General features: G+C 40.6%; 1 protein-coding gene across 14 annotated transcripts in view; it reads right to left on the minus strand.

Moving 5' to 3' along the window:
• The window catches only part of ARHGEF28 (Rho guanine nucleotide exchange factor 28), a 140,218-nt gene that overhangs the window by 65,649 nt on the left and 58,552 nt on the right, over window positions 1-16,017 (minus strand). For all 14 annotated transcript variants that reach the window (XR_014186172.1, XM_082074498.1, XM_082074491.1 and 11 more), the window contains 2 exons: window positions 2,330-2,460; window positions 522-823 (listed from right to left, as the gene is read on the minus strand). Coding sequence is in view for 13 of the 14 variants with exons in the window: in XM_082074498.1 (XP_081930624.1) it covers window positions 522-823; window positions 2,330-2,460 (433 nt within the window). In the remaining variant the exon portion in view is untranslated. The remainder of the gene's footprint in view (window positions 1-521; window positions 824-2,329; window positions 2,461-16,017) is intronic.

Raw genomic sequence — 16,017 nt, forward strand, 5'->3', positions numbered from 1 at the left:
AGGTTAAAATAAAATTATATACGTGTGTATATATATATATATATATATACACACACATATATATATATGCAATCAGGAATAAGTTGCTCCTTCCACAGGCCAGTGCAAAGAGTGGAAAGGTCCCAGAGAGTTCTACAGATTTTGGACTATTTTCTTAATGGAAAATATAACTGAGGAAAATGAGGGTGACATTGTGGTTTCTGACAAATATGCCACAATGGAAACTCTTACACCAAACAGCTGATTCTTTTTTTAAAGACTACATACCCAAAAAAAAAGGAACAAAAGTATAAATTGTGTTTAAAACTAATTTACTTGGAGGACACCTTTTCTTTGTAAAAAATGTCTTCATAACTATTTTATGAAAACAGATCATTACGCCAACTTAAACATCACTGATGGAAAACAGATTATTACTTTGGTAATAATATTTATTAATCAAGATTCTGCTTCATCTTTTGAAATAAAAGGTTATCATAAATAATCCTTATTCTGGTCATATCGTCAAGTCAATTCAATACCTTTTCTTTTTCATTTCAGCATAGAGTTGTCCTCGATCCTTAATGAAACCAGGAGTCTTGAATGGAAGATATGAATCTACTCCATAAGGATCTGAAGGTGTAACAGTATGTCTTAAACCAGCATTTTCTCCAGTTTTCACTGGCCTTTGATTTCCTTCATTAGGAAGATATATATATTGGTCATCCTCCTCAAGGGAGGGAGATGAAGAGCTCTTAGCCATCGGGACTGAGTTGGTGGGATTCAGACAGTTTTCGCTGCTGACACCATTTCCATGAATGTAATTGGTCTTTAAATCTCCAGCCTGTAGAGGAAAAAGTGAATGCTGGTAAGAGGCAGGGAACAAGGATGAGAATATCTTGTCATTTGATTTATGCTTATGTGTTTTGCCTTTCTTTTGCCCTATTACTTTTTACAGCACATGAATTGCAGGCAAGCTATATCGTTAGGAGATCCTAGACCTTGCATTACTTTTTTCCCTAATTAGCATAGTAATGAATTAGTATTTGCAAGTCCATAGATTTTTCACTCACATTTATACCTTTTGTTAAAAGTATCAATTCATATCTCTATAGGTTTTATTTTAAAATATCCTCAAGTCAAGGAAAAGATATACATAATACACTAGTGAGGGAGACATAATGGAGAAGAATCCAAACATTGTGCAATTTAATTTGGAAAAACCAGCCTACACGTCACGTACTTTTAATTTTCCAGAACTGATTTCCTAAGCTTTGAGACAAATATACAAGACCTGGAACAGAGGTTCTCCAGGTGAGGAAGAGAAAGGAATCTTTCTTTTTTTGCCATTAAGCAATTATGGGCACGAAGCACGCCTCCTCTTGCACAAAGACAGGAATGGAGTTGGGAATTCCATTTTCTCAGGTAGGGGGATAAGATTTAAACCCTGGTTAGTAACAAATAATTCTTTGTGTAACTGAGGTTGAATTCTTCTATCAGCTCTGCAGAAGATATTTTAATACAGTTTATTGTCAGACTTTTAGTCAGATGCTATTGCTGTCTATTTAGACACTGAGTAGTACTGAAAAGTCACATAGCCAAAGAAAACACTCAGTCTCCAAAAAGCACCTGTACAAAAGCAAGAAGAAAGGAATGACTGCAAGCCTTTCCAAAGCCCTGGTGTTTCAGACTGCCAACTTCCTCCTCACCAGCTCACTTTAAATGTATTTTCATTCCCACTCTAATGATGTTTCTCTCAGTAACAGACAGGGAGAACTATCGGCATTTTTACAGCAGCCCATATTTGCATTCAAAGATATGGTACATGCACTGTGCAGTTGAGATGCACAAACGCTCCATGCCAGTTGTATGACACTGACTTCACCTTTTCAGCAATGTCTCATTTTTGTTGAACCTATAAGCTCAGCTATGAGCCCTTAATTAACTTCTGAAATCAGCCAGCATCAGCAAATTTGTCTCTTTTATGAATGTACATAGAATTCAGAAAAATCTGAAGTAAACATAAGCAAGTTACATTGTGTTAATGGTTCTTAAAAAGAAGCAAATACCCTTCAGTTCACAAGCACATAGAAAAGACAGTAAGAGCTGCCTTAGAGTTCTCCCTATAGACTAGGGAGAATAATGCCTATCATCAACTAAATCTGTTGGCCTCATAAATGGTTTACAAAATACAATTGAGATGAGTAAGGTATTACTGTTTTTATCTTAGATCTTGAATAACTGGCCACACACCACTGCTGACAGATCCGGAAGATCCTACTATCACACAAGTAAGTTACTTTAACAGAAGATGATGAAATGTTTGCCAGAAGTTCAAACATCAGCTTACTTGGTCTACTACCATGCAGTTTGCATATACTTCGTCACTTCCACTGAGCATGGCAGAAAGTCTGGTTGCAGCAAAGAAAGTAGGTGGAGCCTTGAGTTTCCTGAGAAGATCAAGGGTAGAGTGTCTCTGCTCTGGAAAAAAGAAATTGTGCAAAATATGCCATTAAATCGCATACCATTTTCTCTTCAGGTATATATACTGTCACAAAAATGCCAAAGTTAAACATTAAGCACCAGATCTTAGGATTACAATTGGAGTAATATTTGTGTGGCTGCTCAAAAACCTGCCCATTTCCTAATTACCTAAGACTTGCTACATGAACCCTATGGTTGACAAGACGTTAAAAGGTACCACAGAATCATTAACATAACTTAGAATTAAGTGCTCCTGTATCTTGGCTAGCAAACCTTTCTATTTTGCACCCAAGCTAGAACTCTGTACAGATCTGTCATTGCAGAAGTACACAGGACAAGATTTATGGGCTGGGAACAAATATGCATGATTCTGGCCTATACATTAAATATCTAACATCTAATACATTATATGAAAGGAATACTTTCTATTGCAGTCAAATAATGACTCTACTAAGGCATTCTACCTACTGGGAGCAATTGAAATGTTAGGGAATAAGCCTTAGCTTATTGAATTACCGGGTGCGCTGCTTCTTATAGAACTTGTTCAGAAACTGCTTATACAAAATTCATTTAGCGTAAGTAAGTTTGCTTAGCATAACTTCTGCAAGCTGTGAACCTTCAAACTTTCTGCCTCGTTAAGGAAAAAAGGCCTCAGAGTTTTCAAGCTAGGAGATACGGCGAGTTGCAACCCTGGAGATAAGGAACAAAACAGCATCTATTATAAAATAAGAGGAAGCATAAGAATGTTTTGGTTTGCCAAGAACTTATTTTTCCTTAGCCACAGGTGCAAAACAGCAACTGAAGATCAGGACTTTGATTGACAGCCCGCCTGACAAAAAACGATGAGATCTAATGAAGAACCGTGACACTCCAGACACTAATTTTGCAGTTGGCCCAGAGTGACACGCAGGGGGTGAGGGATCGTGGTGGTATAATTGTCCAAGCTTTTTTTCTGCTGACAGCCTCCCTTCTGGAAGCACCAGCTTGAGCTGCTCTATGCTGTATCCGGAAAATAAGTTGTTTATTTTAGAAGAATTTCAGGAATCTATGCCTGAGTCTGGTAGTCTGCTATAGGAAACCTATGGAAACTGATAAAGCAGATTACTGTTCTTAAAACCAAAAAAAAAAAAAAAAAAGGGGGGGGGGGTGCACAACAAAATAGTAAGAGGGATATTAATAAAACAGTGCCTTTACAGACTGACAGTAATCAATCAACATCTGTCCCAGGAACATGCCTGGGATGAAGACTGCATCTGATCTGCTTTTGGTACTGAAATAAGAAGTTATCAGTTTCACCGAAAACCATTAACAGAAGTTCAGAGTTTAGCTTTGCGATGATGTGTTCATGACTGCAAATATTATAAAAAGCAGAATGGGCTGACTCTTTATTTCATGGCTTTGAGCAGCAGAAAATCTAACCAACTGCTACAGAAACACTGTCTGTCTGTCCTGCAGGCCCACTTCTCTTAAAGCTGCTTGCCAGTATGAAGAACATGCACCAGTCCAGTATTTCAGCTGGTAGTCAAGGCCTAATATTGTATTCTGATTGTAAAACCAGCAAAATTTGACAAAGTAGAAACCAACCTTCCTCTTGACTGTTGACAACAGGTTTAAAAAAAAAAAAAACCACAGCTGCAATGTAATTTTTTTTTTTTAAGATGCTGTAAGTCAAGCATTGCCATAGGAAGTGAACTGAGATAGACTAGCATAAGAATGATGTGATAAAGTCTTATGCCCAGAAAAATATCTGCAATGAAAATTCTCAATAAACATAGTCCCAGTTTGTTTGTTATTGAAAAGTATTCAAAAAATCCTTCTTAGTGTGCACCAGAAATTTATTTTCTGCCAAGGTGGAAAGCAGAAGACACCACTAAAGACTTTCCTCAGGCTATATTCCTAAAACAATTAAGCTGCTTGTGGAAGATCACAGAATCATATAGCATGGTTTGTGTGGGAAGGGACCTTTAAAGATCACCTAGTCCACCCACCCTGCCATGGGCAGGGACATCTTTCACTAGATCAGGTTGCTCAAAGCCCCATCCAAGATTCTTATGGCCACAAGATTGCAAGTAAAATTACAATGACTAAATGACACTGGATTAGAAACTACACTCGCCAAGGTCTGGGGCATTTGTTCCTTTGGGGAAAATAAAAAAAAAAGTCTTGAACCACTGCCAAAACTGCAATGCTACACCACAGCTTTTATTTAAGATGCTATCTCATAAAACCCAAGAACAGTAAGCTCTATACTTAAGAGAAAACTGGAAATTCCCATTTAGAAATGGCACACCATGAATTATTTGGTTTCTAGTCATGGCAGGCCTTGTAGGACCTCATACCGTTAAAAACATCCTTAGGCTTCTTGTTTTGCTTCTCCCTCCTGCAAGAATTTTAATATGATTTTAGTGACTGCCATCTTGGGAACTGCTAATGCTATGAACCATTTCCTTATGTCTGCTAAGATCCAGAAGACTTTGTTTATAAATATTAAAAAAGCATTGTTTTCTAGAGCAGTTCAGACTTTGTCAGCTAAAAGCATATGGAAACACGATTTGGCAAAACAGGCAGTACTTCCTTGTGGCAAGTAAAGCCTTCCAAGAAACAACAAAATCCCCCTATTACTTTGTATTTTTATTTATACAGCAACTTCTAGTACCACATTTTACATTATTATAAAATTCTGTAAGAGAATAACAACGTAAGTAACAACTTTTGAAGAAAGTTGCTGCAAATACAAGATCTATCAGAATACGTTATCTGCAGTACATTTCATCAGTAAATTTGAGAAGAAACGTCTTCTCAATGAGGGTAACAAAACACTGGAACAGGCTGCCCAGGGGGGTTGTGGAGTCTCCTTCTCTAGAGACATTCAGAACCCACCTGGACACCTTCCTGTGTAACCTCATCTGGGTGCTCCTGCTCCAGCAGGGGGATTGGACTGGACGATCTTTTGAGGTCCCTTCCAATCCCTGGCATTCTGTGATTCTGTGATATGACCATACTGTACCTCCTTATTCCCACTCCTCCTCTGCCCAATTTCAAACATCCATGAAGCAACTACACCAAACTAACTGTGTAACAACAGAAGTATTTCAAGACTTTGTTGAATGCAGGGGAGAGCATGACTAATTACACATTGACTGTGCTAGTAACTTATTTCTACTGGTCAGGCCAGTATAGTTTAAAAAATGACAAAACCATCACAAACGTCCCCATCCCACGCTGAATTCCTATAGCCCCACTAATTGCCTCCAGCCTGCCTCCCTGGCAACGAGTCATATCGGTCTTATGACGACCATCAGCAGACCTTCCACCAGGGTACAATGGCAGCTGGCCATTGCTGGCTGCTGCACTGGGTACCAGTAATAATACACAGCAAGGCTGTCCTTGCCTGAAAGATGAGGAGTATCAACAAAATGCATTTTCAAATAAAATATCTCAGAAATCTCCCCTACCCGTTCAAAATGATTATCCTCATTGCAGATGTAAAACTTCAGCGTGGCATAGGGAAGGGAAAGCTAAGGCTGCCAGGGCAAACTTGCACCTCTCCTGACGCTGAAGGTGTCCCAAAGAGTTTTAGCTCTGAAAGGTGTCAGTAATGGACTACAAGGTACTTACTAAGGTAAAAATTACCCAAATATGACACACCAGAATTGGCTCTGGTACTGAAACAAACCAGCTCAACAACCTGATCTTCCTGCCAGAAGTGAATGCTCCCTGGCTGTATATTGTGCCACGGCCACAGAAAAATAAAAATAAAGGCATAGCTTTTTTAACAGGGCCTGTGGCTCTCTGCCATCTGCCTGGTAAACAGACAAGAAAGATGAATGCATTATTTATATATAGGTGAACAAAAGCCACAGTGCTGGGAAGGATAATCTCCAAACATGGATAAAATAAAAGACCTTGACCAATTAAAAACGAGGCACAAACTCTCTGTATCTTCAAAGTCATACAGCAAAGGCTGAAGATTTTATGAGGAAAAAAAGCTTATAAAAATACTTTAACTTCAAAAAAAAACCCCACATGATCATCATAGCAATAATTCAAAACATACTTAATGTTGGCATATGAAAATGTACAGCCTTGAATGAACTGTGTCGGAAAATGGCAAGAACATGAGACTGACTGTTTTTCCACAAAAATCAAAACTTAAATCATTCTGTGAGAGAGCACACAGCAAGAGAAGTGAAGTACATCAACGTGACCAAACTGAGAGCCAGGAAATATAAAATTCCCTTCTCTAAATACAATGAATAGTTTTCAGACAGCTCATCACATTTACCCCCAGCAATGTGATCAGGGGTTAATGTACAACTGGAAGGAACAGAGCTATGAAGTCAGCAAAAAATGCAGACAACTAGGTACATTAGTCACAAGGGACTGCAGAAATACTCCTCTAAATCCACAACCAGTAACCTGAATTTGGGGAAAGAAGTCCACACATTCCTGGCAATGGGCTGACCAAAGTGACACGCACGTCTGTAGAAGTGGACCATACAAACAGTTTCAATGGCTACGTGCATCCCTAATTCAGGAGTCTTAGTACTTCATTCAGACAGTGCAACTACTCATGACAGCAAAGTTTAGCAAGTATGTAAGAACAGCACATGGAATGTAAAGCAAGGTTGGCTTTCAAGTGCTGTTCTCATAAAGCCAAACATTTAACTGCTCTAAATCTATGGAGTGGAACTGAAAGCACTGCATTTCCTACATACTACGTGGAGAGGATCAGGGGTCTGGATGCTGGAAATCATATCAAGTATGTACAAAATGTGCTCCTAAAGTAGCCACAAAGAAACACTGAGGATAAAGGCACTTCTTAATCATTGCCTTTGGTCTTTGTTACCTAAACCTGGACTGCAAGAAAGCATTCCCATTCAACATGGGATTCACAGCCTTGACCTCTCCCCCTGAAGCCAGCACCTTGCCTACTATATAAATGAATACAGAACAAAGCATAAGGTGGTGTCTCATTTTATACAACAGAACAACAGAAAAAGTACTTTCCCAAGACAGAGGACGCTTGGTTTCAGTTCCCACCTCTGCTTGAGTGGACTCAGTACATAATTCCCACCTCTCAGCACAGCAGGACAGACTTGTCAGAGCCAGACACTCTCAGCACCCCTGAGGTTGTTAAAGCTTCCAAAACAGCTCTGAGAGTCACCATCACTACACAAGTAAGACAGTACAGCACCCGGGTTAGGAATACATCTGGAGGGAGAGGAGAAGAGACCTAACTTATGGCCATTTAACATTGGATAACAACATAAATACCAGTAGGGGTCTTGCAGCAAGCAACAAAATTTAGACCTGCCCGCCCAGTCCCCAGCCCAACCACGAAAACACAGTCATGTTCACATCCTCTGTTGAGCCTAATTGACCTTTAATTATGCCACGCACAGGCAGGCTCAGCGGGAGGGAGGGAGCCGCCATGCACTGCCCCGAAGGTACACAGCCTGGCTTGGCTCCTGCTGCCCCCAGGGGCTCAGGGGGAGGGCAGAGGTTCCAGCACCCAGTCTGAGAGGTCTCCAAGCAGGGACAAAAGCTGACCTTGCTGTATGCAGGGAACTTAAAATCTGAAAACACTGACGCATATGGTGCAAAACGGGGTGTGAGAATTTCCACTGTGGAGTCTCCCATTGGAGGCCTGCACAGCTCCCCTGTCTCCCAGCAGGGGCAACCCCAGACCAGCAAACCAAGAGGCTGCTGGTTCAGTGGGGGAGCGTGGGGGCTGACATTTCATTGCCTGGATCAGCTGGAGCAGCCAGCACAGGTACACAATGACTTCATGACTTTCAAGATGGGGTGGAAGAATCCCGCACCACTTCCCATCAGGCACTACAGGTGTCTTGCTCACTGAGATCTGAACTCCTGCACAATGGAAATGCTGCTGTGAGGTACATCATGCCCCACACCTGCATGCCAGGAACAGCTGGCCACGTTCAGATACCACCAGAAAAAAAAAACCACAGACCACGAGGCTGCTGTCCCCTTGCAGAGATACTCCTCCCACGCCATGGGCAGCCCAGATTTCAATTCCCCAAGCACAAGCAAATCCTTTGACTTTACCACTAAAACATGTGCATGCACCCAGAGCATCTTCTTGTTCCAACAAACTCGTATATGGTCAGCTGTGCATACAACCCACATGTGCTGGTACACTGTTAACAGTGACAGGAAACAAGATGCAGTACTGTAACATGCTAACACCAGATATGTATATACTGTTCTACAACAGGTAAAGTATTAAAAAAAAACAGCACACACCTAAATAATAAGTTTTTTAAAGCTAAATAATAGGATGGGTGCACAGCTGCAGCATTTACAGATAAAACAGCTCCTCATGAGAGATGGAAAGAATTCACACCACACAACTTGCACCCCATTTCATGTTTTCATTTTCTTTGCACATTGTATGTATGTGCCTCCATACACACTACAGAAACTCCTATGCACTTTAGAAACAATGGGTTTCCTCATTAATAAAAGTAAAATGTTCAGAAACTGTTCTGCATGTTAAAATGTGCATTCTGCAGACACTTTTTGCTCTAAAATTAGGTCAAAGTCTCAGCCTGTGTAAACAACATGATTTTCCCAGCTCATTGATTTTAGTGACACTGATGGCTCTTACTTCTTTTATTTGTTCTTTTCCCTTTCTGAAACACAAAAAAGCAATTTCATGGAATACAAATCACATTTTTTGCCATTCTCTCTCTTCATTTCTTTGCTTCTAATCGTAGTAAAAATTCATCCTTCCTCATTAAAACTTTCAGTGATAATTCTTCCTAACATAAACTTGCTAGTCAGTGCCTTTCAACCTCCTTAAAACCCCCTTTATCATACTGACAACATTTATAATCCTTACCTCCCGAAGACTTCTCCAAAAAGGAGGGCATCGTCTAACTGTGCAAGGATAGTAACTGACCCTGTCCCCAAAGAGCAACTGACCCTTTGTTTTACAGAAAGCAAACGATTTCCCTTTTCATTCTGGTAGGATTTTTGTACATAATTTTAAAAAATCTCTGTTAGCCACTGAGGCATATTTGAATTACCAAATTCCCCCTAAATGAAAACAACCGTAACCAGCAGAGCATTTCACAATCACTGCAGTGCTGCTCTGTAAGCTTCCAGTGTATCAGAGCTGCTCAGTGAGAGCTACACATGCAACCAGAAGAAAAAAAAACTAAAAGTTCTGAGAGAGTAAAGAAATTAAAAAAAAAAAAAATCAAACCACATAATTTGGAGAAAACATTTTCTTCTTACTTAAATTCCAACACCATTATCTACAGAAACATTATGAACAGTGAGGTAGACTTTTGATAGAAAGGAAGAAAATCTACCTCATTTGAGCTGTTTATAGCCACTTGCACACAACCAGACAATAAAAAGGAGACAGAGCTATTAAGCAAGATTTAAGAGAAGATAGCTTTTTCTACCTGGTTTGGATGCCCTTCTTCGAATCCTCATTTTAGGTAAGGAAGGCCAAGAGTAATTAAAAGGTGAGTCAGAGTCTGAGTCCATTTTTATTATGTACAAACAGAGAACAGATTCCCAAAGTTGCACTTCGTTGTTCTCAATAGCAAGTCAAGTCTAAGAGTGATGTAAAATAAAGGAATGGACAAAGAAGGATCAAATTGCCCACTAAACACAGGGGAGGGAGAAGCTGTAAATGTTTGCTCTCTTCAGGCGTCCAGGCATGTAGATAGATCAGGCTGCAAATATTAAGGCAGAAGCAAGGAGGTTAAAGTACGAGAGCTTCAAGTGGAGCCGTTGCATCGTGGTCCAGAGCAATTTGAAAGGTCACTGTGTGCCAATGAATCATTAACTCACCTTTCCATTTTGATGTAAATGAAAACAATAGGAGCCCAGTAAGGAATGAGAAAATACGTCTCAAAAGTAAACAAACTATTGCAAGCTTTTTCAAGGCTTTGTTTTCATGTTAAAAGTGGGATTTATACAGACTCTCAAATTAAGGACAGGCAAAAAGCTGGAATTAAAGGAACCAAAGAGTAACAGCAAGCTAAGGGCTCTAATCAATCCGCTGTTGTCTATATGGCTGCCAAGCAATACCTCCCTTCTCAGCGTTTGCAACTTTGGCAGACCTTGGGGTGTCGTGGCTGGAAAACCAGTGATAACCCAGTGAAAAGTCTGTTGCTCCCATCCTTCTAGCTCAAATGAGCTTAAATCTTAAGTGTTACAAAGAAAGATTACATTGTCATTAGAGAGCCTCTCTTTCCAAAAATATTTAGTCTGAATAGTATTTTCTCCTTCATGCAGTCACCAACTTAGACAGTGAATCATAAGGATTTTGTAGAGCTGGCACCTTTACAGCTCTGGTCTAACCTCACAGCAATGCACAATACAGCTAGTGATTAATTTACAACAAATCCTCCATTCTTATACAGTCTCCCTGAACAACTCCTAGGCAATTAGTATTCAGTAGGAACTCATTATCCCTTCCCCCAACATCTTTATACCACACAAAGTACGTTTTTTCAAACAGGCTCTAATGTGGCTATACAAGAGCTAATACAAAAATAACATGTCCACTGTTTCTTAACCAACTCCACCAAACATTTCTTTTAGTTACCCCACAATGTATGGGGTTTTGTATTCCACATAAAGGAGGGGAGGGAATGTGGATCAGCTTAAATGTCAGTTTTTGGAAGATGATGACATTTGAGCTTGTTAACATTCCTTACTTCACTTCAATTATTTTTCAGGCTGCTGAGGTCTGCAGCGCTACTTCTGTATTATGTTTCAAGTGATTTCTCAGTGCACGTTTCAGTCAAAGATAACAACATACTTGTTGAAAGAAAATAATGAAATTCAAATGCAAATTTAATTCAAAACCTATTAGAAGAATATCTATCAGGTTTTCAAAGATAAAACAATTATTATATAAGCACTTCACAAAGTGCACAAATTACATAAAACACAGTTGAAACACATCATTGTTCTGCCCTTCCCTTAACTGAAGTTCTGCCAGCTTTGTTAGGCCTGAAAATAATAATTTGTCCCAGACACTGGAAGCCTTAGACTTTCACTTTAAATATTAGACACTCCCATAGGCTTTGTTTGATTTATATATATAATTAACAGCCCCAGGGAATTACAACAGACAATAGATGACTGAAAATACAGAGAGGATATAAACCCATGCTTCAAGCATCCACTTCAAAATATCTCCACTCCCTGGAATGTCAGGTTCAAATTGCACTGATAAATCCCTTGGGTACGGGGGAATGCAGGTGCCAATGTACCCCTTCCCATCTGCACGGCGTCCAGGGTCCTCGCCTACCTCGGCCTGCGGCCACGGTTCGAGAGAAGAGGAAAGGACGGCGCATATTTGTTGGATAACTTGTTCACTTAGGAAACTGCTCTGACACAAAAGATTTCCCCTTAACACAACAATTTTTCCCTACCCAAGTGTGCTCTCTCGATCAGCTGGTGTATTTAATGCCAACCCAAATAAAAGTCTTCATTTCAGACATGTACAAAAGGCAGCACAATCCATGGGAGAACACTAGTTTGCATTTTTAAAGGGCTGTATGTTTTACACTGGTTTTAATTTTTTTTCACTTTTCAACTATGGCAATTTTTCCTTTGGTGTACTTTATGAGAAATGGTAAATTTTGCTTACTTCAATGATATTTCCATTTATGCATCTTTTCTCTAAATTAACTGATTCTGGCTTTTTTCACTTACACATTCAACAAAAATTCACTCCTGTTGGTCTTCCTGGACACCTGTTTAGTCCAGGGAGGGATAACTAGAACGGAACAGAACACTCACAATGCGGAAATGCAGCTGATGCATTTAATGGCATTAAAATATTTTACATGCCGAGACATTTACTTTCCTGAATGACCTCTGTATGCTGCATAAACGTCTCCACTGATTGCTCAGTTATTGCCTGATCCTTCAAACTAGCAGAATTCACTTAGAACCTTCTAATACAAATGAGTAATTGAAGATTGTTAAAATAATTTTTCAACAGCAGCCCTATCACATAAAACTTGGAGAATCCAACTATTAAACCTCTGCTGTGGTAAAAACCTGATCATCTACTCCTGCCGTTTATATTCTATTTCTTGGCCAAGCTCTTAGGCTTTTCACCCACTTACTGCAATCTCCCCTGAATAGGATCTTGCACAGTAATTTGTCAATGGCAGTCTGAAAGCACAGATAAATTATCAACCTCAACCTCTATTTCTGAAGGGTTAATTGAGTATCAAGTTATTTGTTCTGTTCGGCCCCCATGAAAGATTATTTTTTTCTAGTTTGTAAAACTCCTTTATGCATCATTGAAAGATCTCATGCTGCTTTTTGCCATGAAGAAGAGCTTTGCCTTACAGTCTTTGGCTTAAAACATTTTTCTACCCCGCTCTTGCACTTCGTGGGATGATCCAATCCACTTCTCACCTGCCACTCTTTGTTCCCAAAATGGCAGCATTTCAGTGGTGGTATTTGCATGCATCTGGCACAGAGATCTGGCAGCTTATGAGATAAAAGGTACTTTCTATCTGGAAAACATTAACCTTACTTTCCACTGAAAAAATGTTTCCAATTATGTATACCAAGGTATAGATGTGAAGATAAAGAACAAATGGGGTTTTTGTGTGCATTACCTAAGGCTAATGCTTTTGATAAATAATGTAATGTCTTAAATTCTTTCATCCAATGCTTGCCAAAACACATTTGTATAATATAAATGTTTCACAGAGACATTATAGTCTATTGTCTGACCATTCCCTCAACTTGTGGCAAGACGGAAGGAAGCAGAGGAATGTCATCAGCATCCGCGGTCTCCATGGAACAGCACTGTCAGCTCCCCAACACACTCTGAGGACACCCTTGAGGCGCCAAGCAGGTGACTCAGCTCCCTCACCCTAAACCCCACTAAGCCAGCTCCATAGCTGTCATCTCTCTCTCCACAGATCAGAAAGAGATAAACCCTCTGGGACAAATGCACCCCCTCAGGCCACCCCCAGATGGAGAATGAAGGTACACAGGATGGAAAACAGGGCTACAGACGCCAGAAACAAGGCTGGAGAGGGTCACTGTTGGATGCTGCTGCTCTGGCAGTCTACCCTGACGTTAGGGATGAAGTTGATTCCCCCCAGCTTGGTTCTGCCCCAGGACCAGCAGAGCCTGCAATCATTTCCCAGAGTTGCGGATAAGGCTCTGACAAGGAAAGATGGTGTAGAAATAGCCAAATGCTCTTCTCCACCAGCCTCTATGACCCACAGGCACACATGGCTTTCCTACCTTCTTTACTCCATTGTTTTTATCAATTAGAGCACATCTTCCCCTAGAGAGGATCAGCCAACATACCCGGACAAAAATATCTGCGTTACCCTACATTAGACTTAAAATAATGTTGAAAACTCAAAAAATGTTAATTAAAAGCAACTAAAAGCAAAACAGTACCAGCCAGATCCCACACACGAAGCACCTTCCAACTCTAATGCTCCTTCCACCTGCCCACAATGACATGATGGCTGTGCAGACTGCGGGCAGCAACTGCCTCACAGGTCTCGTATGATGCCTTGTCATACATGTTAATTTTAGCACCTCTCTTCCCTACAAAGGGCCTGGGTCTTTCTTATGGAAGTTTATACTGGGACAGTCAGAAAAACTTTACATCACTATTCTCCCCAACTCCCTTTCCCAAATCACTGATGAACTAATCATTGAGAAATGGAGAACATAGCCTGGATCCTTAAGATCATGGCAGACAACCTCCCTTCCTTGTGTTTATGGTCTTCCCTACTGCTAAATTTCTGACAGGTGATTCGTGTATTCATTTTAGGAAACTGGCTCATTTATTTCCTTATTTTGTAAACAGAGATCTATTGAGGCAGTCTGGGATTTAAACTGTTGAGCGGTGGATCGCAAAAGGTCCTGGCAGGCTGTCACTGTCCATCATCACTGTCAGATGTATATATCACAGTACTTTGTGCATTCCACCTCTCTCATCAGCACGCCACAGCGAGCGCTCTGTCCTGCATCACCCACGGGGGGACAGGGCTGGGCAGTGAGCAGAGCAGGGGAAGGAGGAAAGGGGAGTTTCTTGCACTGCACCCTTCCATTGCAAACATGCCTGCTTTCCACCGTTTCAACCCTGATGAAGCCACAGGTTTCAACAAGGTGAACAATCAGTGTCACAGAGCCACTTCCTCACACTACCAGTTTAAAGAGGCAGATTCTGCTCTCCCAGAAAAGCATACCTCTCAGTGAATTCAAGTATCAAACCTAGGCACGTTCTGACATGAGATTAAATGGCCCTGGCCCCTCATCCCCTTACCTTCACACTCATACCTCCCCTCATGCAGATGTTCCGCACTTTTCCACTCAAACAGCTGATGACGAAACCCACCACACTAAAGACCCCTTTTCTGTAACGAGTGTCTCCTGTAGATGCTGTGTAGACAGACACCAGAAAAATAATGAAAAATACAAAACAACAATGCAGTACTATAAATTTGAGTCTTTTTTTTTTTTTTTTTTTTTACTTATTTGTGCAGTTTCTTGGACACTGGCCTGGAAATAAACACAGAACAGCTGCCGTCTTCACAGACACCCTGCTGAGAGCGACAGGCCACCCTACCCATCTCTGTTCTACACAGACCACCGAGCTTACTGGAACACTCCACAGTCATGGCAAGCTGCAGGAGAAGCAGAGTCAATTTGTGTGCACCACTTTCTGGGCTGCTTTAAATGAGGCTGCCAGTCCAAGTGGTTTTATGCTCCCCTGCATTTACTTCCAGAAGGATGTATCATTTACCATCCCAAGATGGGGCATATGGAATCACAGTGCTGCTGTAAACCAACCAGACTGAGAGAAAAACCATGCCATTCTAAATTTATACCTAAATCCTCACTGTTCCCTGCAGGTATACTGCTAATTAAAATTTTAACTATGAAATGAATTTTTAAGGCTGTTCTTTTAGTGTTTTAATGAAACCAGGGTGACAACTACAGTTAGAACAGCTATAATGAGAGTAACATTTTCATGCTAAAAACATCGTGTTCATGATATTAAATGAATGATGCGTTATCCTACAAAGACCTATTAGCAATACTTACCTCTTTGGAAAAGCAACTGTTTTTAAGTGGTGATACTTAAATCTTGTTTCTTTGATAAACTAAAAGAGCAATTTGCCTTTGAAAGTTTAAGAGAAACAGCTTTGCATAATCTATAGTTACAGAGCACTGGAACAGGCTGCCCAGGGAGGCTGTGGAGTCTCCTTCTCTAGAGACATTCAAAACCCACCTGGACACGTTCCTGTGTAACCTCATCTGGGTGTTCCTGCTCCAGCAGCGGGATTGGACTGGATGATCTTTTAAGGTCCCTTCCAATCCCTGACATTCTGTGATTCTGTGATACAGGAGTACTGTAAAATGCTTGGAGAACCCCCACAAGATTGGGAAGAAGAAGGGTTCAGAGGTTCTACAAAACTGAAGCAAAAACATAATCTCTGCCCAATTCTGACCCAGCACAGCTCCAAAGAGCCAGTGAGCATGCACACTGCACTATCTTGGGCC

This window comes from Streptopelia decaocto (assembly GCF_964273445.1).
Source record: "Streptopelia decaocto genome assembly, chromosome: Z".
NCBI lineage: Eukaryota > Metazoa > Chordata > Aves > Columbiformes > Columbidae > Streptopelia > Streptopelia decaocto.